This window comes from Mytilus galloprovincialis, chromosome 7 (assembly GCF_965363235.1).
Source record: "Mytilus galloprovincialis chromosome 7, xbMytGall1.hap1.1, whole genome shotgun sequence".
Taxonomy (NCBI): Eukaryota; Metazoa; Mollusca; class Bivalvia; order Mytilida; family Mytilidae; genus Mytilus; species Mytilus galloprovincialis.
The window spans coordinates 833,968-856,844 of NC_134844.1; the positions used below are offsets into that span (position 1 = coordinate 833,968).

Below are 22,877 nucleotides of genomic sequence, written 5' to 3' on the forward strand. Positions count from 1 at the left end.
AAAATGGCTATGAATCAATTTTTATATTAACAATTAATAATAATTATATAATTACAATGAACTGTAAAATACGCAAATAATTACTCAGCATCGTATATCAGAGATACGAAACTAAGTTTATTGTTGGGTGGTAGCTTTAAACAGATGGCTTAGTAATCAGTTAAAATCAGTAGAGACGAGTCCCGTTTGTATAGAAAGTCCCTGTACAATGTAACTGTTTAAGCTTTAACTGAATCTCTCTTACATTATGCCATTGTGGACCTCTTGTTTCATTGATTGATCCAACTAATTTGGGGGTTAAAATGGCAAAGCATGAATCTCACTTTGTCTGTACAAAAGTGTAGTTGAGTTTGATAAAGTCTGCTTGTTTTCAGGATAATCCAGCAATTTGCCATAAATAACAGTTTCTGAGTATGTCGAAACATCATCCTGTAAACAATTAGCTATGTTGTGTAACTTTAGTACTGCTGATTAACCTTAATGTCTTAGACATATCATATTATTAAGATGAGTGTAGTAGCCATATTTTTATCAATCTTTTAGCATGTAATACACTTTATTTAGGTAATGTTTTTTTTTTTTAATATGACAAGTAAAATATAAAAACGTTTTGCTTAGAATTTAGTGCCAATACATATAATGTAGTTTTATGATTTTTTTTTAGTAGTTTTTGATACAAGGTTCTTTTATTGACACATTGTCATTAAATTATTTATTTCAAAACAAATATAGATTAGGTGTTATATATTATTTTTTAAAACATCTTTGTTTTAGCATTTTAATTTTATTTTTAGCCTGCATATCAAAAAATAAATTTTGAAAATCAAAAAAGGTATTAATTTTGCACTTGTTATGTGAAAAATTTCCTGTGACCACTGCAATTCTAGTCACAAATATTTCATTTAACTTTTCTACTTATTTGATTTGTACTGGTATTGTAATTGCAAGAGACACATTAAAATTAAATATCTGCAGAAATCTTTAACTGTCAAAATAAGAGATAGACCATAAACAAATGTTTGAGTAGTACATGTAGTAAGCTAAGCCACACCCAAAACCATGCTAATATGTATGCAACATCTTCATAGATTTTATTTTCAATATTTGAAATGATAAAATATAAGCTTTTTCTTTGTGTAACCATGGTAACAATCTGCATTTCTTCATACAAAATATTGCAAAAAGAGAGTTGAAAATGTTTATAAAGTCCCAAAATTTGGTCCAAAGTATAATTTCTATCCATTTGAATGATATTTTTTCAATAGGTACATGTAAAATAAAAATCTGATGCATTTCACCTCATTTTGCCCTAAAATTGAATGGAAAATTTTGAATCTCAAATATATATTTGTTGGAAAACACTATTAAAAATAATTTCTGATTAAGAATTTTGAATTTATCTGTCATCTCCTTTCATTTACACACTTAAAGTGTATTTGCTTGTATTGTAATCAGAAAGTATTAAGAATGCTTGGTTATATTGATGTGATCACTGCTTGTTTTATAGTCAATTGTGTTGCTTACTTTATCAAATTATTATTCAAGGCCAGTACTTAACATATACAAAAAATAAAGACAGGAAAGAAAGATGATTTTTTTTTTTTCGTATAATTGGCAGTGAAATAATGATTAATGTATATCAGGTTAACAACAGGTCAGTACATATGAGATATCTTACAGCTAGGAGGAAATATCAAATGGAATGAATAATTTGAAAATAGGAAGTTCCATACATATATATATATATATATGTGTGTGTGTGTGCACTCACATAAGGTCCATTTCTTTCTGATGCAGCTCAAATATTATGATTAAGAGATCTTGTAGAACATGTATTAAGAAGTTCTGGTAGTTGTTTAATATGTATATCTCTCAGTACTTATTAACAGTAAATGTGGTTTATGGTTGTAGGTTTGTTTATGAGCTTTAAATTGCTGATTTCTTTATATGTTATCAAAGTATCAGTTTTATACAGGTTTATACAAGAAATAAAGTCTTAACAAAGGAAGTGTTTTATTTCTCTCCTTTAAAAACTTTAAAAAAATCAATTGATTACAGTGAGAAAATATAGACAATATTTTGAACACACATCTCAACTAGTGTTGTTTTTCATTTAATGTTATTACCTTAGAGAGTTAATTGGATTTTCCATTTGAATTTTTCCACATTATGTTGTTAAAGGGGCTAAAATAGGGTACTTTTTGACAGCTATTTTGTGCATGGCAGAAGAATGAATGGTTACCTGTATTTTTTGTCTGACCTTGACGTAGTCAAAAAGCGAGACATAGGTATGCTGTTTCCAGCTAAGGCCAAAACAGCGTCAACAATGTATTCCTTTGGGATTAGGTCTAGCTTATCATAAACCACTTGTGTTTGGTCAATCATATTTGAAATGCAGTTGTATTAGCATTGGCACATCTCATTTCCATGGAGATTATTTGGCCATGCCCCCCTTAGTCATAGTCTATTGACTTTGAAACTTTTACTTGGTTTACATGTATTAGTTTGTGATTGGATCAGTTTATGGGGAACCACAAGTGGTAGGTCAATGATATTTGGTATGCAGTTGTACAAGTATTGGCAGATCTCATTTCCATGGAGATTGGATAGCCCCACCCCTCCTCATGGTCCATTGACTTTGAAACTTTTACATAGTTTACAAGTTAATGTTTGTGTTTAGGTCTGTTTAAAGGGAACAACTTATAATAAGCCATCAATGGTACTAGTATTTCGTATGCAGTTGTATTAGAATTGGCACATTTCATTTACATGGAGATTGTTTAGCCATGTACCTCAGTCATGATTCCTTGACTTTGAATATTTGGATAACTTTTGTAAAATGTTCAACATGTAGCAACATTACATTCCAACAGTGCCTGCATATGGAGTATATATCTAATAATTGATACAATATTCCTGGTCTTGTATTTCCTATCATGATTTCCTTAAAGAGGGTTGCTGCTAACTAGGAAGCTATTAAACCAAGATTTCCAAACGTTGGAGTTGAAATCATCCCTTTGCAAATTTTTATGGACACCATCACCAGTTGGTTGAACATTATGGAATAACCATTTGTAATAACATGAGCAACATGTCAGGTGTCACATGTTGAGCAGGATCTGCTTACCTTTCTGTAGCACAGGAGATCACCCCCAGTATTTGTGGAGTTTGTGTTGCTTAGTCTTTAGTTTTCTATGTTGTCTTGTGTCTGTCTTTTTATTTTTAGCTATGGTGTTGTCCGTTTATTTTCGATCTGTGAGTTTGACTGTCCCTCTGGTATCTTTCGCCCCTCTTTTTTAAGTTTTGATTTTTTCATTTTAACATTTGCATTATCAAAATTCCAAAAAGACAAGACAAATCTCTGTGATAACAGTTTATTTAGTCTTATTTGTTCTTTTGTGGATGGTTGTCTCTTTTGCAATCATACCACATCTTCTTATTCTATAACATAATTAAACCATAAGGTAACTTCTAATTGGAGCCAGGTCAAAAAGAACTTACAAGAAAGAAGAACATTTATTAAACAAACCACAAAACCTTGAAATTTACAAATGAACCATGAAAAGTCAGATGAACCATGTCAGACAGACATGTTCACCGCACAATCCATACACCAAATATTTTTGACCTATTGCTTACAGTATCTGAAGAATGGACCAATCATTACAAATTTAACAGTGATCAATCAACGATAAAATGAGTCCAAGGTCAGATGAATCCTGCCAAACAAAATACACACACATTACAATTATTACAAGATACAATAAATGTTGCTGACATATTGCTCATAATATCTGAGATAAAAACCAAACTCATGAGATATTCACTTGACAAAAACTTCAGCAGCAGCAACAATGTTTAATCCTGTCACATTCTGTATGTACCTGTCCAAATTCAGGAGCAATCATAAATACTTCAGTGGAATAAATAGACAGACTCCCATAAATTCATATCAATGTTCTACTTCAGATGTCAGGGGTGTAATAAAGGAATATAATGCTATAGTAACTATATCAACAAAAGAAATGTTTAATATAAAAAGATTTATTACAATGATTGTTAACTTATTGGAATGTATACAATGATTTCTACTGTATAGTTCATGAGACTAATGAGTTATGGATTTATCACATGTTTGACAGATAATATTATGCAATTATCAATTTAAGTCCTGAAGTAAGCAGTTCATTACAATTCATGCAATAATTTTATTATAACTTTGAAAAACAATTCCAAAAAAAGATTGTAGTCTAGATTTTCTAGATTTGTAAAAAAAAAAATATAAGAAGGAAAAAAATGCCTCCTCCCAAGATCTTCCTCATTTATGTGCACACAGAACAATTAAAGGTTTTACTTTTCAGGATTGCTCTTTTCAAACAGTAAGTAATAAAGCTTAATAGATATTAGACTAACAATTTTATTCTGTTGATATTTCTGGTTTACCTGTACATGTTCTGGTGTGGAAATGACCTCAAAACGTTAACACTACCCATTATCATACAGTTAATTTTGTATTAATTATAAGAACAACATTTAGAAAGTTTCTAAACTGGTTTGTAGGTTTACAGCTGATAATTTATTTTTTTAATTAAAAAAACGGGGGAATAACCATTATTATTATGTCTCAACAAATACTATTTGTAAAATAATATTGAAGTATGTTGGGCAAAAGTTTGTTTCTGTTAAATATTTGCTGTACCTTATTTGAACTTGATGGGAAACATGGTCAGTTTAAATTACAATAAGAGGATTTCTTTCTAATAATGCCAATTCTATTCATACGAAAAAGACACTGAAAGAATTACATATGAATATAAAGAATGATGTTCAAAGTATAATCATAACTGTAACTTAGAGTTGTGTAAACAATATATTATGTACCGTTGGAACTTGTGTATATATATATAACTTTTGTCTGATATGGTATACAAAGATATGATATACATGTAAGATAATACATAATATATTAAGTATGAAGTTTGTTATACAAACTGAATAAAAAATTGCAAGGTCCATATATTTCTATGTCTTTTTTGTTCAACAAAAATCAGATGTATAAATGATTTACATACAAATGTTTCAATGTTAAAAAATTATTATATTCATGGCACAATTTATTATTAACAAAAATACATACCGTAGCTTAGGAACAAAATTGTATCTCAAAAACAAAATGGCAGTACCACGGCTGGTAATCTACACACGCAGAACATTTGGTTCTGTAATGAAAACCGTGAGAGGATTTTCCGGTTGTGCTTGAGTGGAGTAATTTCCACCGCTTCAAAAGGTATGTACATTTCTAAATCTCAATTTTCTTATTCAACTGATCAAAATATTGAAAATCAGAGAATGCTATGCTGTGGTGAATACTTTAACGAAGAGATACATGTATCATTTACCGTTGTACGTAGAGTTGAACTCCTACAAAATCAGTTGCCCCACGAGAAATTGCCTTAAAAAGTGACATTTCAATTTTGAAATGGTTTTATTTACAGACTAACAAGTTCAAATTTAGTTTTTTTTAGGGCAAAGGGTATGAATGTTGTTTTTGGCGGCGTGTACACTGTCCAATGTTGATAGACGTCTGAATAATTCTAAAAACTACATGTTTTCATTAAGTCATGCGTGAGGGGATCGGTTCTGATTGAGGACATCGTGAATGCGTGAGGGGAATAACAAATCATATTTTTATATTCAAGCTATGAGTCGTTGAAACTTAACTAAATAAGGCAACATTGTTCATGAAAAAACAGTGCTTAGAGAAAAATTTATGAGATTGAATTATGAAATAAATTGTGGGAACCTAGGTTTAATAATATGTTTCACGAAGAATAAAAAGAAAAAGTGTTGTCAATGATAACCAAAAATACTGGAGTGATGTTGGTGGGTATCTCATTCGTTTGGATTCGTCCTTTTCAAACTACTCAACAATGTCCAAAAACAGGTCGAATGCAATGTTGTTTAAAAGGAAAACGTCCACTCTGTACTAATGAAAAAAAAATCAAAAATCTTTCCCTTTTCCCTACGTCTGAGAGTTTATCTAAAGCACTTTGAAAAACTTTATATTCTTCCTCAAGGTCTTCCATGTGGTCTTTATCGTGGTCTACTACGTGGTCTTCTTCTATGTCTTCTTCTATATCTTCTTCGTTGTCTAATACATGCTCTTCCTTATGGTCTTCCTCGAGATTATCTTGGCTTTCATCGATGTTCGGGAATAACAAGTTCTGTTGATCTGCCATTTTTGTTTCGAAAATTTCGTGATTTTGGGTGAACAGATTACGTCTAATATATATAGGTGTTGAAGTTTTGATCGGCGATATACTTTTCTTAAATATATGTGGTGATCTCTGTGACGTATATTTGACGACAGGACTACTCCAAGAGGGTTTAGTTCGCTTCGAGGGCGGGGATAACTTGTATCTCCAGGGCTTTTTGTAGAGATTCAATTTCAGTCCTCTTTTCCTTTTTCCTTTGAACAATGGCATTTTTTGAAATTGAACAAACAATTAATAGTGTGATTTCATTGAATCAGTGATCAGTTTTTATCTATTAAAGTATTAGGATAAATCTGTGCTTTTAATCAGTATTGATCACATTTATTGGGTCAACAAGAGTCACAAAGTCAATGATTAAAAAAAAATGTTTGTTCTTCCCCTCACGCATTCACGATGTCCTCAATCAGAACCGATCCCCTCACGCATGACTTAATGAAAAAATGTATTTTTTGGAATTATTCAGACGTCTATCAACACCGGACAGCGTATACGCCGCCAAAAACAAAATTCATACCCATTGCCCGAAAAAAAACTTAATTTGAACTTGTAGATCTGTAAATAGAACCATTTAAAAATTGAAATGTCACTTTTTAAGGCAATTTCTCGTGGGGCAACTGATTTTGTAGGAGTTCAACTCTACGTACAACAGTATATGATACATGTATCTCTTCGTTAAAGTATTCACCACAGCATAGCATTCTCTGATTTTCAATATTTTGATCAGTTGAATAAGAAAATTGAGATTTAGAAATGTACATACCTTTTGAAGCGGTGAAAATTACTCCACTCAAGCACAACCGGAAAATCCTCTCACGGTTTTCATTGCAGAACCAAATGTTCTGCGTGTGTAGATTACCAGCCGTGAGTACACAGATCACAATTAAATCAACAATAATAATTATAAAAGTAAATAAAAATCCTCCACCATTTTAACTTGTTTCCATTGGGGCACTTTCTTCTGGTTTAGAATCCGACTGTTTGGTTGTCTTTGATTCATCTGAAACTTTCACCTGGAAGGAAAAATAAAAACATACAGGATTCAGAAATTTTCAAAACATTTGAAACATATCACCAGGTAAGGGGGAGGTTTCGGTGTCAGCAAACATGTTTAACCAGTGACAGTTAGAACCTGTCCCCAATCAGAAGCCCTGTAATTCAGTAGTTGTTGTTTGTTGTAGTATTATATCATACTTGTTTAGTACATTAATCAGACCTTAACTTTTTTGTTTGAATTGGTTACATTAATACATCAGAAAACCAACTGCCTAAACAACAAATGGAAAACAAATCATAAATGATGCACAAATATGTGAAAGAATAACAAACAACTTTCTACCCTATTCTTTTATATTAATTGAATAGGCTACAAGCAAAAGAATAAGTGCAAATAGGGCTGCTGATACATGTTTAAAATTGTCAAATCCGTATTGAAACTGAAGACACCATTTCTAATACCATTGTCATATCTTGTAGCCTGCCTGTCAATCATCTTCTTGGTGTTTCCTGCCATGATTGTTGGTTTTAGGTTCAGGCATTGTTTCACCGAATGCCTCACACTCTTGCTGAAGTGTCATCATACCATCAGCCATTTCATTGTGCCATTCCCCAATGCTTTCCAGCCCATCTTCATAGCCAGAGTATGGCTGGAAAACAAAAAGGACAAGTTATCAATATACATAGCATGCTAGATTTTTGTTTTAAATCATTTTAATAGTCAAATTCATTAAAGTAGGGTAATCAAGCAAACCTGTATATGAAACTTGTCCTTTTTTTTAGGGTTCTCCCTTTCACGGTCAGAGGTGATTAATGAAAAATACAAACCTGGTTTATGAAGTTCTCCAACATTTATACATGTCAGTTTTCATATAATACCAAACCTGGTCTATGAAGTTCTCCAACATTTATACATGTCAGTTTTCATATAATACCAAACCTGGTCTATGAAGTTCTCCAACATTTATACATGTCAGTTTTCATATAATACCAAACCTGGTCTATGAAGTTCTCCAACATTTATACATGTCAGTTTTCATATAATACCAAACCTGGTCTATGAAGTTCTCCAACATTTATACATGTCAGTTTTCATATAATACCAAACCTGGTCTATGAAGTTCTCCAACATTTATACATGTCAGTTTTCATATAATACCAAACCTGGTCTATGAAGTTCTCCAACATTTATACATGTCAATTTTCATATACTAGTAATACCAAACCTGGTCTATGAAGTTCTCCAACATTTATACATGTCAGTTTTCATATAATACCAAACCTGGTCTATGAAGTTCTCCAACATTTATACATGTCAGTTTTCATATAATACCAAACCTGGTCTATGAAGTTCTCCAACATTTATACATGTCAGTTTTCATATAATACCAAACCTGGTTTATGAAGTTCTCCAACATTTATATATGTCAGTTTTCATATAATACCAATCCCTCCCAATCAAAACTGTAGTTATTGCTGTAATGGTGGCACCTTTATTTTCAATACACAAGTAGTTTGACGAAGATAAAACTATTTTATAGCAAACTAGGTTTTAGATACAAAACTAGACACGTCTTGAAATAATGTTCTGACAATACATCAAGAGAACACTCAATCTGACGTACAGATCCTGTGTCCAAGCTTCAGTTACAAGGATCTCATTACACTTCTTTCTTCTTTCTGTTCTGCTAATTCTTACAACAGCCAATGAAATGTCTGTCCTCAAATTTTGAAAATTGTGTACTATTACAACAAAACCAGAGGATTCCGAAAGGTCTTTAAGACAGAAAGAAGAACTGTGAGTTGTTAGCACAGCATGGAAACCAGATCTGTATTTGAATCAGATTGAAGAACACTGAACCATTTTTTCCAACTTCATATACAAAATTATAACTAATGTGTTCTTCATACCTCATCATTAACCTTTGATAATCATATTGTTGTTTTAGTAGAATTTATAAAAGGGGTATTATGTTGCGACAGAAAATCTTTTTATCTTTTTACAAATGTTGATACCTGTGTCCCTCACACCAGCTTTGTTTGTTTCCCATATCAATTCTAATAAAAAATATTGACAAACACTGTTCACAAAACAAGAGTTGGCCCTTAATCAATTGTTTTTTTTTCAGGTTTTTTTCTTAAACTAAGTTTTATTAACATATTTACATTTGTTAAAAGGTAGATCAAATGCCGGTACCTTATCCCGGCCTTATTATCATTAGTATAGAACATCTGTTATGATTAATTATGTTTGTACACAAATTTTCAATAACCCGGAAATAATTCATGTCTTCACCTGAATATTTTTTTTATACTAGTTTCTTTATTTACAAAGATGCTAGATAACACATGTAGTGCTTTATAAAATATGGAATATATACATTAGTGCATTATTCAAGGAAATTTTCCAAAATATTTGTTTTGAAAGGATTATTAATATGACATTATCAATTATTAATACCAGAGCTCCAGATGAGAATTCACAAATTGGGGTTTTTACCCACCATTTTTTATGTAATTGAGTGATAAAGTTTTATAATTGCATTATCAATTCCAATTCACCCCTCAAGCAAATATCAAATTGGGTTTTTCACCACCAAGCTCCTTAATGTATTGGGTTATTCATCAACACAATATTGAATATTTAGGCATGTTATAATCACTTTATATCTAACTGAGATGTTCATCCATCTTAAATGTTTCTTTCTTTGTATATGTGATAGCTGTTTTATTTGGTTTATACACTGAGGAGCAATCGTATGTTTAATTTGTGTCCGGTTATAATCGTTCTGCCAGTTTTGTATTTTCTCACAACTAATATAAACTGCAGCTGGTGTCACTAGTTGGACAGTAACTAATTACCTTTCTAGATCACATATGATCACCCTACAGTTTAGTTGGGGTACGTCACCGGCCGGTAGGTGTGGCTTAGTGTTTAGATTTTTATGTAATATATGTGAACATTAAGTGCTGTAAGATAGTTTTGCCAGTCCTATCACCTATTTGCCAGACTTCTTTTAAAAAAAATAATAAGTAGTTCCAGACCTTGACCAGGTTTATAGGGTGGTTTAATGACGGGGACCACATTCAATTGAAATTTACAAATAATCCTGCAACACCAAATAAATAAATAACAATGTTACAAAGCATTCAGAACAATTAGACCAAAAACAAAGAAAATGTCGAGCTGCATTTACATAAAAATGGATATATATGTGATTTCATTCATCAGCTAAAAAGAAAAAATAATATATAAAAAAAACTTATACTTGAATTTTATTTTACATAAATCTGGGTTAATTTGTCCCTTATTAGAACTTTTGGTTTCCAATGCCTCTCAACTACTGGCCTATCACTGTTTCAACTGATTTAGTTCTTGACAAAATTCTGTGTTTGTCGTTCTAACAATGTTCTTACTAAGGCACGCAAACACGCCTGTGCGTTCTTTGGATGCTTCCTAAAAACACTAGCTGTGTCTTGTTATCATATATGCATCATAATTATTATCCCTCAGCTATCAAAAAGAAGCTAAAAACATGCTTCTATTCAATATTTTTACCAGACATTTACTTTCGTTTTAATTCATTGTGTTATGATAAATCCCGAGCAATTCGATAAAATTATGACAACATGACAAACGCTAATTGGATAAACGCAGAGAAGATCGAAATGTTTTCATCAACACATGTACCTTTAGACCAATGGAAAATTCCAACAGGGACCCATTTCAACTACTTGATGCAACGCTCTATTTTTAGAACGAAAGTTCCAATTATAAATGTTTAGATTTACGCGATGACTATGTAATAGATAAGGGTAAATAACGCAAACGATAGCGAATAAAAGCATTAAGAACTCATGGTTTTGGCATATAATTGGATTTTCCTTTGAATGATTTGGGTTTTTAAACGCTGCAATGGGCAATTGCATCGGGTTTTTAATTATTTTATTGCGTTATCACGCAAATATGCAATTTATCTGGAGCTCTGAATACAAAGCCATGAAAAGTTATAACATAAAAGAAAATTAAAAGTGCCCTAAATAGAAATATTTACCATTGAAAAACATTTTTTGCAAAATGTCGACAAAACTCTCAATTGGCATTAAAATTAGAAAGATGATATCAGAGGGAAAATGTGTACAAAGTTTCAAGAGGGAACATGTGTACTAAGTTTCAGGTTGATTGAAAAACTACAACTACTGTGGATTCATTAATTTTCTTGGGAATCAATTTTTGTGGATTCAGGAAAACTTGCATTTTTCGTGGATATATGATTTGTTGTTTTGCCAGTCTGCATGCAAACCCGATATATAATATGTAATTTCGTTGAACATTTGAATTCATGGTTCAACAGTACCCACGAAAATTGGTATCCAACGAATAATAATGAATGCACAGTATATCTTTTGATATTTCAGCTATCTCCTTATTTTTCTAGGTAACCCTAACCCTAACCTTTACCCTAGTTTTTTTTTCTAATTTTCTGTTTCTATGAACTTACATGGCGTGAATCACGTTCAGCAAATTTATTAAACATTCCAGCATAAATATGTTTTTCTTTTTCCCTGAACTGCTTCAGTTTTTGGTCACAAATAACTATTTGATTTTTGGCTGCTTTGTTCTCTGGTTCAAGTTCCAAGACTTTCTCATAATCTGCTTTAGCTGATTCATGATCGTGAACTTGAAAATAGGCCTAAAAAAATAAAATATACATATGTAACAAATCTGCTTTAAAGTACAAGACAAGTATGCCAGATAGTACAATGTTTCATCTACCAAAAAACTCATCAATAGTGCTTGAATTAAATAAATGGGGAATGTGTTCATGAAAGACAGATGATAAAGAACTGTAAAAAGTCACACTACTGGAATTTGTACTTGAACTGAGTTTTGTGGTAATTAGCATTGTGTATATGTATCATTACATTTAGTTGAGGCAAACTCAAGTCAGAGAATAAAATAAAAAATCCAGAAATTTTTCCTTTTGTAAAGAGGCATTTATAAGGCTAGACAGTAAAAGTGTTTTTTTGGTAATAAACATTGTGTCTAAGTTTCATAACATTTGGTTGAGGCAAATTAAAGTTAGTTAACAGAAACAAAAAAATTAAGCATTTTATCAATATCTAAAGGGGCATAACCTTAGAATGGCAAAAGAGATGTCACCGAAAATCAAACTTCATCTGTGTTTTGTGGTAATTAGCATTGTGTATAAGTTCCATAACATTTGGTTGAGTCAAACTAAAGTTAGAGAATAGAAATTAATTTTGGGACGTACATATGTACGTACAGATGGACAAGGGTAAAACTTAATGCCCCCTCCACTACAGTGGGGGCATTAAAAGTTAAATAGTCAAATCAATTATGTAGCTGAAGAGAATTGAGGACCCATACCTATCAAATTTGTCTGAAAGTTCTACAAACATACAAAATGGGAGTCTCCCTAAAGATAAAACAAACACACAAATAGGTCTCCACAAAGGGACCCTAAAACATACAAAATAGAGTCTCCCTCAAGGTAAAACAAACACAAAAGTATTCCTGCTATTAACATGTTGAAAGGTGCAACAAACACACAAATAGAGTATCCCTAAAGGTGCAACAAACATACAAATAGAGTATCCCTAAAGGTGTAACAACTACACAAGGAGAGTCTCCCTAAAGGTAAAACAAACACACAAATAGAGTATCCCTAAAGGTGTAACAACTACACAAGGAGAGTCTCCCTATAGGTACAACAACTACACAAATAGAGTATCCCTAAAGGTGCAACAACTACACAATAGAGTCTCCCTAAAGGTGTAACAAACACACAAATAGAGTATCCCTAAAGGTGCAACAACTACACAATAGAGTCTCCCTAAAGGTAAAACAAACACACAAATAGAGTATCCCTAAAGGTGTAACAACTACACAATAGAGTCTCCCTAAAGGTGTAACAAACACACAAATAGAGTATCCCTAAAGGTGCAACAACTACACAAGGAGAGTCTCCCTATAGGTACAACAACTACACAAATAGAGTATCCCTAAAGGTGTAACAACTACACAAGGAGAGTCTCCCTATAGGTAAAACAAACACACAAATAGAGTATCCCTAAAGGTGCAACAACTACACAAGAGAGTCTCCCTATAGGTACAACAACTACACAAATAGTCTACCTAAAGGTACAACAACTACACAAATAGAGTATCCCTAAAGGTGTAACAACTACACAAGGAGAGTCTCCCTATAGGTACAACAACTACACAAATAGAGTATCCCTAAAGGTGCAACAACTACACAATAGAGTCTCCCTAAAGGTGTAACAAACACACAAATAGAGTATCCCTAAAGGTGTAACAAACACACAAATAGAGTATCCCTAAAGGTGTAACAACTACACAAGGAGAGTCTCCCTATAGGTACAACAACTACACAAATAGAGTATCCCTAAAGGTGCAACAACTACACAATAGAGTCTCCCTAAAGGTGTAACAAACACACAAATAGAGTATCCCTAAAGGTGCAACAACTACACAAGGAGAGTCTCCCTATAGGTACAACAACTACACAAATAGTCTACCTAAAGGTACAACAACTACACAAGGAGAGTCTCCCTATAGGTACAACAACTACACAAATAGTCTACCTAAAGGTACAACAACTACACAATAGAGTCTCCCTAAGATACAACAACTACACAAAAGTCTCCCTAAGATACAACAACTACACAATAGTCTCCCTAAGATACAACAACTACACAATAGAGTCTCCCTAAGATACAACAACTACACAAATAGTCTCCCTAAAGGTACAACAACTACACAAATAGTCTCCCTAAGATACAACAACTACACAAATAGTCTCCCTGAGATACAAAAACTACACAATAGAGTCTCCCTAAGATACAACAACTACAAAATAGTCTCCCTAAGATACAACAACTACACATTAGAGTCTCCCTAAGATACAACAACTACACAATAGAGTCTCCCTAAGATACAACAACTACACAATATAGTCTCCCTAAGATACAACAACTACACAAATAGTCTCCCTAAAGGTACAACAACTACACAAATAGTCTCCCTAAGATACAACAACTACACAAATAGGGTCTCCCTAAAGGTACAACTACACAAATAGAGTCTCCCTTCATAGATTGCACTCTATAAATAAGAATCTCTATATTGAATTATAAAAATTTAACCATTTTTAATTTTTCTTAAAATAAAATATTTACCGTAGCCCTCCTAAAGTATGCCTTGACACTTTTAGGGTCTATCTCTAAAGCTTTATTGCATTCTTCTCTCACTTCAGAGAAATCTCCCACTTTGATTTCACACATGGCAATGTTCAGATGTGTAGCTAACATTAAACTATTCCTTTTCTCTTTATTTTCTTCTTGTAAATCGGTTTCATATTCTAAATATTTCTTCACTTTTTTGTAGAACTGCTTTGCCTTGCTGTAGTTTTCTTTCTGCAAATTAGAAAGTCCTTGATAAATTTTTGACATGCAAGCTCAAAATCAGTTTTTTTTTTAATTGTCTTGTGTTTTGAGGCCTCCTCTCAGAAATTTTTTATTAGTCTATTTAAAGTTAAACTGGCCAGGTCTTGAATCATAGGGCTTGTGGTTATTTGTGAAGACTAATGTTTCAAGTCTAATTCAGTATTTAGCAATAGATTATATGTAGGTAGCTGCTTTAGAACATCACTTAAAATTTGTAGGAATACCACAGAACCCAGTGTCTTGCCTACTTGTGCTGTTAGTCATGTTAGTCATAGGCAACAAAAATTGGGAAAAAAAATATTAAATAATTTCCTTTGACTATTATCTTTTGATTGTAAGAAGCTTCTGTCCAAGTTTGGTAAAAACTCAGGATGTTTTATGAATCTTATAAATGTTTTTAAAAACTTTAAAGACAGACTGTATTGTTAACAGGAAAAATGTAAGTCCATTTATAAGTAATACATGTATATGTATAAAAACAAGAAATAATATTTTACAAAATTTCCTTCTTGATACTAGTTTTGACTATAACAAATCTTGTTCAAGTTTGGTACAAATCCAGGATATTTTAAGAGAGTTATTCAAATTCTAAAAACTTTAACATGTTTAACCACAGAGTGAATGTTATGTTAATTGGCAGAAGTTCATTTATCATGTTTATATGTAAAATACTGATAAACAGGTTTTTTTTTATAAAAAATTTACTTCTGGATAATATCTTATGATCATAAAAAAAGCTTCTGTCAAAGTTTGGTAGAAATCCAGGATAATTTAAGAAAGTTATTAAAATTTAAAAAACTTAAACCACCAAGTGAATATTAGTGGACACTGATGCTACAGACGACTGAATGTAGGATTGATATGTCTAGTTTTGAGACAAAAGTCAGACTCGACAATAAATGTATTACTAAATACCGAGTGACAGGTATTCTGTTCAGTTTTAAATCTAAAGTGGCTGCCATCTTGTTTTTATTATTTTGGACTACTTTGGCTTGTGATGAACAGAATTAGAAAAGGTTTATTAACAGGGTAAACAATATTGCACAGAAGAGAAATGAGGCAGCAGTTTTCAATCAATCAAGTACAACATTTCTTGAACTCAAAATTGAACTTGACGCACATTTATTCACGAGAATAACCTTGTCACAATTTTTCTCACATTGAACTTGGATATTGACCGTAACAATATGTCTGTATAGCATCCCCTCTAGTTTTATCCCAATGTTAATCTTATTTTTCTTTAAATCTTTTAATTTGCTTTTTTTTGAATGATTTTGATTTGGGTAATTACATGTACCATGACATATAAGAATTTACTATATAAACATGATATATATTGATGAAAGTATACTGCTAGGTTATGATATACATTTTCCCTACCAAATATTTTATTATTTACTGAATGATAAGAATTTTCCTATTTGTTGACAATGTATATGAAAACAAAAATACATCAGCAACTTGGACATTTATCTAAATTATTTTTATAATTTCATGAAAAGTCAGTAAAGTTGAAAATGTAGACTTTAAAATATATTTGTATCCTGGATGATAAACTTATTATCTGAAAACAGTTTAATTTGCATTTGTCTTTAGCACACATATGTATAGTAATATTATTGACGATCACTGGAAGAGTCATGTTAATTCTAATTTCATTAGTAAAGCGAAAGGTATCCCTAGCTTTCACAAAATTTTAGTAATACAGAAATAGTAGTGCAATCTATAAATATTTAGAAAATTTACAGATCATGCAGTTTCATCCTTAAACTAAAAAACTTTTAATTATTTTGTACATTTCTAAGCAAGGTAAAGCATGTGTGTCTTCTCAGAAAATAGGATTTATCAGTGTAGTTATGCTGTTTACATTTAAATGTACCCCTCAAAGCATTGAGATAATGAAGTCAAAATTTGACAGATCTGTTTATTTTGAATATAGCATTTCAATTAGATTTGAAAAAACAAAACCCAGAAAAGCTACAATAGTCTATAAAACATGATACAACCAAACCTCATCAACAACCTGGTGAAACTTAGGTTTCTCTTTGGCAATGTTTTGGTTAAAGAGTATAGAAAGTCAAAGCAAAACACGTCAACAGCTGCAAGCCTAAGGAATCCTACCTTGACATATTTATTTCCTTTATTTTTGGCTTGTTCAGCAATATCCGATCGCCCATACGTATCTAGTTCCCAAGGTTGTTTCTCCTAAAAGAGACATACCATACTTTAGTTATGTTTTACAGCAATCTTACCTTAAAGTATTGGCTTCCTCTGTTTTTAGCAATCTCTGATTGTTCTAACTTTTCTTCTGTAGAAAGTTCCCAGGATTCCTTTGCCTGAAATCAGCCAATGTATAAATACACATCCATACCAGAATTTACCTAAGCCTTTGATTATAAATAATCAAATGAATATGAAGATAAATCCAACATTCTGTATGTGTTATCCACATGATCTTTTATGCTAGAGGTATAGGATGAGGTTTGAGATCTCACAAAACATGTATAACCCTGCTTCATTTTAGCACCAGTCCCAAGTCAGGAACTTTAGAGCCTTTTTCAGTCTTGTCTATATTTTCTTTTAGTTTTTGTTTATTTGTATGTTTGGGAGTTTTGTTTGGAATATATCATTTGGTTATTTGTATGTTTGGGAGTTTCGTTTGGAATCTATCATTTGTTTATTTGTATGTTTGGGAGTTTCGTTTGGAATCTATCATTTGTCTATTTGTATGTTTTGGAGTTTCGTTTGGAATCTATCATTTGTTTATTTGTATTTTTGGGAGTTTCGTTTGGAATCTATCATTTGTTTATTTGTATGTTTGGGAGTTTCGTTTGGAATCTATCATTTGTTTATTTGTATGTTTGGGAGTTTCGTTTGGAATCTATCATTTGTTTATTTGTATGTTTGGGAGTTTCGTTTGGAATCTATCATTTGTTTATTTGTATGTTTGGGAGTTTCGTTTGGAATCTATCATTTGTTTATTTGTATGTTTGGGAGTTTCGTTTGGAATCTATCATTTGTTTATTTGTATGTTTGGGAGTTTCGTTTGGAATCTATCAATTGTTTATTTGTATGTTTGGGAGTTTCGTTTGGAATCTATCATTTGTTTATTTGTATATTTGGGAGTTTCGTTTGGAATCTATCATTTGTTTATTTGTATGTTTGGGAGTTTCGTTTGGAATCTATCATTTGCTTATTTGTATGTTTGGGAGTTTCGTTTGGAATCTATCATTTGTTTATTTGTATGTTTGGGAGTTTCGTTTGGAATCTATCATTTGTTTATTTGTATGTTTGGGAGTTTCGTTTGGAATCTATCATTTGTTTATTTGTATTTTTGGGAGTTTCGTTTGGAATCTATCATTTGTTTATTTAATTGATTAGTATACATTAAATTGTTTAGAAGCCAGCTGAAGCCAGCCTCCTTGTGAGGGATTTTCTTGCTGCCTGAACAACTATTGGTGGCCTTTGGGTGGTATTCTGCTCTTATTTAGGATTGCTGTCTCATTTACACATTCCAATTTCCATTCTATATTCTATATTTCATCCTACTTTTAGCAGTTAAATTATTCATGGTTAACATCACAAATAAACAATGAGTACATCTAAACATCTTTTACCTTTTCAAAGCTTATCAGTTCAACTTCATACACTAGAGTTGCATCCCCTGGGATGTTAAACTCTGTATTTCCCTTGGCACCATAAGCTTGTGAAGGCTTGATATCAAATTTGGATTTCTCATGCTGTTTCATTTTCTTGACAGCTTGTTCCAAACCAGGAATGATCCCTTGCTCGTCTCCTTCTCCAACAATGAATTCCAACTCCCTATCTTTCTCGAACACATTGTCGTTGTATGATGCTGTGTATTTTACTACAAAGCAAAATAAAGTTTTGTTCAATTACAATATGTATATTGAAGTTTTTTATTGTCATGTATTTTTAAATATGCTGATAACATGAATGTCTTTCATGGTTCAATGTTCTCCTATGTACTTTAAATGAATAAATACTGCATTGTAGGAAAGGCGACATCCAGCTATATATATATATATATATATATATATATATATATATATATATATATATATATATATATATATATATATATATGTATTATATACATCTCGTCTAAACATCAACCCAACAATGTTAGATCTGTAAATTTGCTTTCGCAAATTTTTGTTCTTCCCTCGTTGGAATTCGAACCCATGCTACTGAGATATCGTGACACCAAATCGCCTGCACAGTAGCCGTCCCGTTAGACCACAGGACCAAATGGGCATTAAAATGAAGCTTTCGATGGCAGGGTGTTACCTTTCCACATCAGTTTTAATCTAGCGTCGTACTACAGTACATGATATATAAGGCATGGAGATGTTATTTTTACGATCAGCTAAATAATATCTATAAACATGATATATAAGCATGAGAGCTCTTATCTGTCATAAGGATAACTGTATTTTTTTTCAACTTCGATAGTTGCATCCACAATAGAATTACTGTTTCTATCTCTGCTTTGACAGTGTCAGTTACTCTATCTTTGACCTTTGACAGTTGCCCCATCATTAAGATTACTGTATCTTTCTCATCTTTGACAGTTGCCCCATCATTAAGATTACTGTATCTATCTCACCTTTGACAGTTGCTCTATCATTAGGATTACTGAATGTTTCTCACCTTTGACATTTGTCCCATCATTAGGATTACTGTATTTTTCTCACCTTTGACAGTTGCTCCATCATTAGGATTACTGTATTTTTCTCACCTTTGACAGTTGCCCCATCATTAGGATTACTGTATTTTTCTCACCTCTGACAGTTGCTCTGACATAAGAAGTTACTGAATGTTTCTCACCTTTGACAGTTGCCCCATCATTAGGATTACTGTATTTTTCTCACCTTTGACAGTTGCCCCATCATTAGGATTACTGTATTTTTCTCACCTCTGACAGTTGCTCTGACATAAGAAGTACTGAATGTTTCTCACCTTTGACAGTTGCCCCATCATTAGGATTACTGTATTTTTCTCACCTTTGACAGTTGCCCCATCATTAGGATTACTGTATTTTTCTCACCTCTGACAGTTGCTCTGACATAAGAAGTACTGAATGTTTCTCACCTTTGACAGTTGCCCCATCATTAGGATTACTGTATTTTTCTCACCTTTGACAGTTGCCCCATCATTAGGATTACTGTATTTTTCTCACCTCTGACAGTTGCTCTGACATAAGAAGTACTGAATGTTTCTCACCTTTGACAGTTGCCCCATCATTAGGATTACTGTAATTTCTCACCTTTGACAGTTGCCCCATCATTAGGATTACTATATTTTTCTCCCTTCTTTATAACACTCCTGATGATAGAACCATCTTTGTCCTCTGATACATCTTCACCTACAATGTAAATTTGTACTTATTCCATGTCATCAATATGTATTTAAATATTAAAGTGAGTTTACATTTATCTGACTTTCTTCTATTTCATCAAGTCTTTAGTCATGTTAGTCTAAATGATAATTAATATTTAATTGGAGTATTTAGGGGTTCTAGCATGACTGAAGTAAATGATAACCCAGAGGCAGATTTAGATCTTTTCTAGGAAAAATTTGCTTGATTATATAGGGAATCACTAAAGCAGGACCAGAACCGGATCTCTTTTAGGAAGTCAGTTGGCCCCTTCTTATGAATTGTTCTGGATCCGCCACTGAACATGCTGAAACTAAATCATTTTTGCAGGTAATTTATTTTCCTGTCTTTTGTGAGTAGATGAATAACTCACAATTTAAATCATTGTGAATATATAAAACATGGATCTTTTCTCATTAAACTACATCCAGCAAATTTGAAAATCTTGAAATTAAATGGCAGCAAAAAGAGTTGGTAAGGGCTAAATGTAAAATATAGTATCCGCTAAAATAAGTTGGTTTACTATACCCAAACAAGAGTCTGAAAGATCATGACTATTTCATTGGAGTACTGAGAGCTTCTCGCAAGACCAAAGTTATACGGAAACAAGAAGCTGTCAGATTGACATCAATACACGCTTTTCAAGATTGCATGAAAGTGATATTTGCAAATCTGGACCCCCAAACAGGATAAAGTATATTAAATAAATGATTTATGAAGGGTTCAGAAATGGAACAGCCAAAGTTAATCTGAGTTTCACTTTTTGCTAGAGTTAAAATCAAGAAAATCAAATTGGACATACATGTACATTTAGTCACAGGAATACACATATCTACATGTACATTTAGTCACAGGAATACACATATCTAAATACGAAAAGATTTTATTAAAGCCTTCTCAAGTTATTGCATGGACACTGTTTGGCAGTTGTCCTTACATTGTACCTCCAAACTATTGTACATCACCAAATTAATTTAATCAATATTTTCCTTTGGAAATCCTGTTAAAAAATATAGCATACTATTCTATACTATCACCTTACATATATCATGTGCATATATTCCATGAAGAAATAGCACATATTTCAACTAAAATTTACCTTTCCAATCAAACAGCTCAACTTCAAATACTAAGGTAGCATTTGCTGGTATTTTAGGAAGGGAACCAGTCTCTCCATAGGCATATTCTGGTTTACAGGTTAAGCGGGCAATCTCCCCCTTTTTCATTGTGGCGACACCTTGATCCCATGCTTTAATAACTGCACCTGTCATGAACAATGAGAGTACAAATCAGACATGTATGTCAAATAGATTATTTATAAGAAATCCCTGGTGCTTTATTTATATCAAATAATATGGAACACAAATATTAACATATATTTGTTTCTCAAAACAGAAGTTTAAATGAAAACTTTGTCTTTGGTATAAACATGCCATAATTAGATCTTTTGTTATTCTTCTGATTATTTTTTTTTTCTTCTGCCGTCTGAGATGCTTTTTTGTCTTACAACATATTGAATGGATTTTTTGGCCAATGATGTTGTACAGTAATGGGGGTTTCAAAACTCACCCTGTTTGACAGAACACTTATTCTTATAGGAGTTATCTCTAAAACGGTAAAAGATTTCTGCATTTCTTTTGGACATTTCTGGAAATAAGCACCCAACAGGTGAGACTTTATTTCTTTGCAAAAATTTCTAACCAAGAAGATGCCAAAATTGGTCTCATAGTTTTCCAGACGAAAATTGCTTCAGCTATATGACATCGTAGGAAGGAGTCACACAAAAAAGCCTTTCAAGATGTCATTTAAAGTATTTAGACTGTGTGATTACCAGTAATGGCAGAAAAATATCAGTAAATTGTCTAGCAAATATGGATCTTTAGTTTTGTGACGGGATTGCTTCCCTTAGAAAAACTTAGTAGATACTTAGTCAGCCGTAAGCGGTTGAGCTAAGGAAGTACTTCTTTAGCTCAGTCGGTATATGCGCTGCCTTGTAACGCAGAGGTCCCGGGTTTGAGTCCCGGTGGAGACAAGCAATTTTGTAATGAAATTCGTGCTCTCCGGTTACAGTTTAAAGGCAATAAAGCCTCAAAAGGTCTGTTCTCCAAAATTATATTTGAAAGTAGTTTTGTTTGTGTGATTTCTTTCACTCACATTTTTTCTACTTAATCATTGTAGTGTTAATAGGAGCAGAATATGATGAGACTTCTTGTTCATTTTCTACTTTCAGTTTCGTTTTTAGTGATAAGACTGTGCCGGCGCGGTCACTTGAGTGTGTTTACGTGATTAATTATACTTACCCTTTCCAAGTTCAAATGTAAATCGTTCTCCTCTTGACCGACTTGAATCAAACTCTGTTCCGTCATCTAAACAACCAACATAATGAACTGACACTGTATCACCGTTTAGTGGTTTCTCTTCACCCTCTCCTTCATGTAAAATTTGCTTCAAAATGCCTTCATCCTGCTCAAGCGAAACATCAATCTTTGGGAACTCGTCTTTAGAATTCTCTTCTGGCATTTTGTTAAGAGTAATGCAGTGTCTGAGGTAACAGATTAAAATAAGGAAAAAGATGCTGGTACCGCTTTCTTTTCCAGAATTTTCGGATCACACTTGAAGCTGTGTCATAGAAGCACTTGATACTAAATATTTAAAAAATGGCATTATCAAGCGCTCGTGTGATATAACAGGAATAGGAAGTAGGACAAATCGCCCCA

The 22,877-nt window shown here is 32.5% G+C and overlaps 1 protein-coding gene across 3 annotated transcripts; it reads right to left on the bottom strand.

Annotated features, from left to right (window-relative positions):
* Nucleotides 1-7,166: 7,166 nt before the first annotated feature.
* Nucleotides 7,167-22,826, bottom strand: LOC143082089 (peptidyl-prolyl cis-trans isomerase FKBP4-like). Of its 3 annotated transcripts, none has more exons than XM_076257637.1 (9): nucleotides 22,461-22,826; nucleotides 21,260-21,424; nucleotides 20,050-20,148; nucleotides 18,377-18,627; nucleotides 16,881-16,964; nucleotides 14,493-14,729; nucleotides 11,771-11,962; nucleotides 7,731-7,918; nucleotides 7,167-7,285 (listed from the first exon to the last, which is right to left on the bottom strand). In XM_076257637.1, exons 1-8 carry the CDS (start codon nucleotides 22,678-22,680, stop codon nucleotides 7,757-7,759), a joined length of 1,410 nt encoding a protein of 469 aa, XP_076113752.1. In that variant the 5' UTR covers nucleotides 22,681-22,826; the 3' UTR covers nucleotides 7,167-7,285; nucleotides 7,731-7,756. The 3 variants fall into 3 exon arrangements, with proteins under 3 accessions (XP_076113752.1, XP_076113751.1, XP_076113753.1); XM_076257636.1 differs by lacking the exon at nucleotides 16,881-16,964 and adding an exon at nucleotides 17,012-17,095; XM_076257638.1 differs by lacking the exons at nucleotides 7,731-7,918; nucleotides 16,881-16,964 and adding an exon at nucleotides 17,012-17,095.
* Nucleotides 22,827-22,877: the final 51 nt, after the last annotated feature.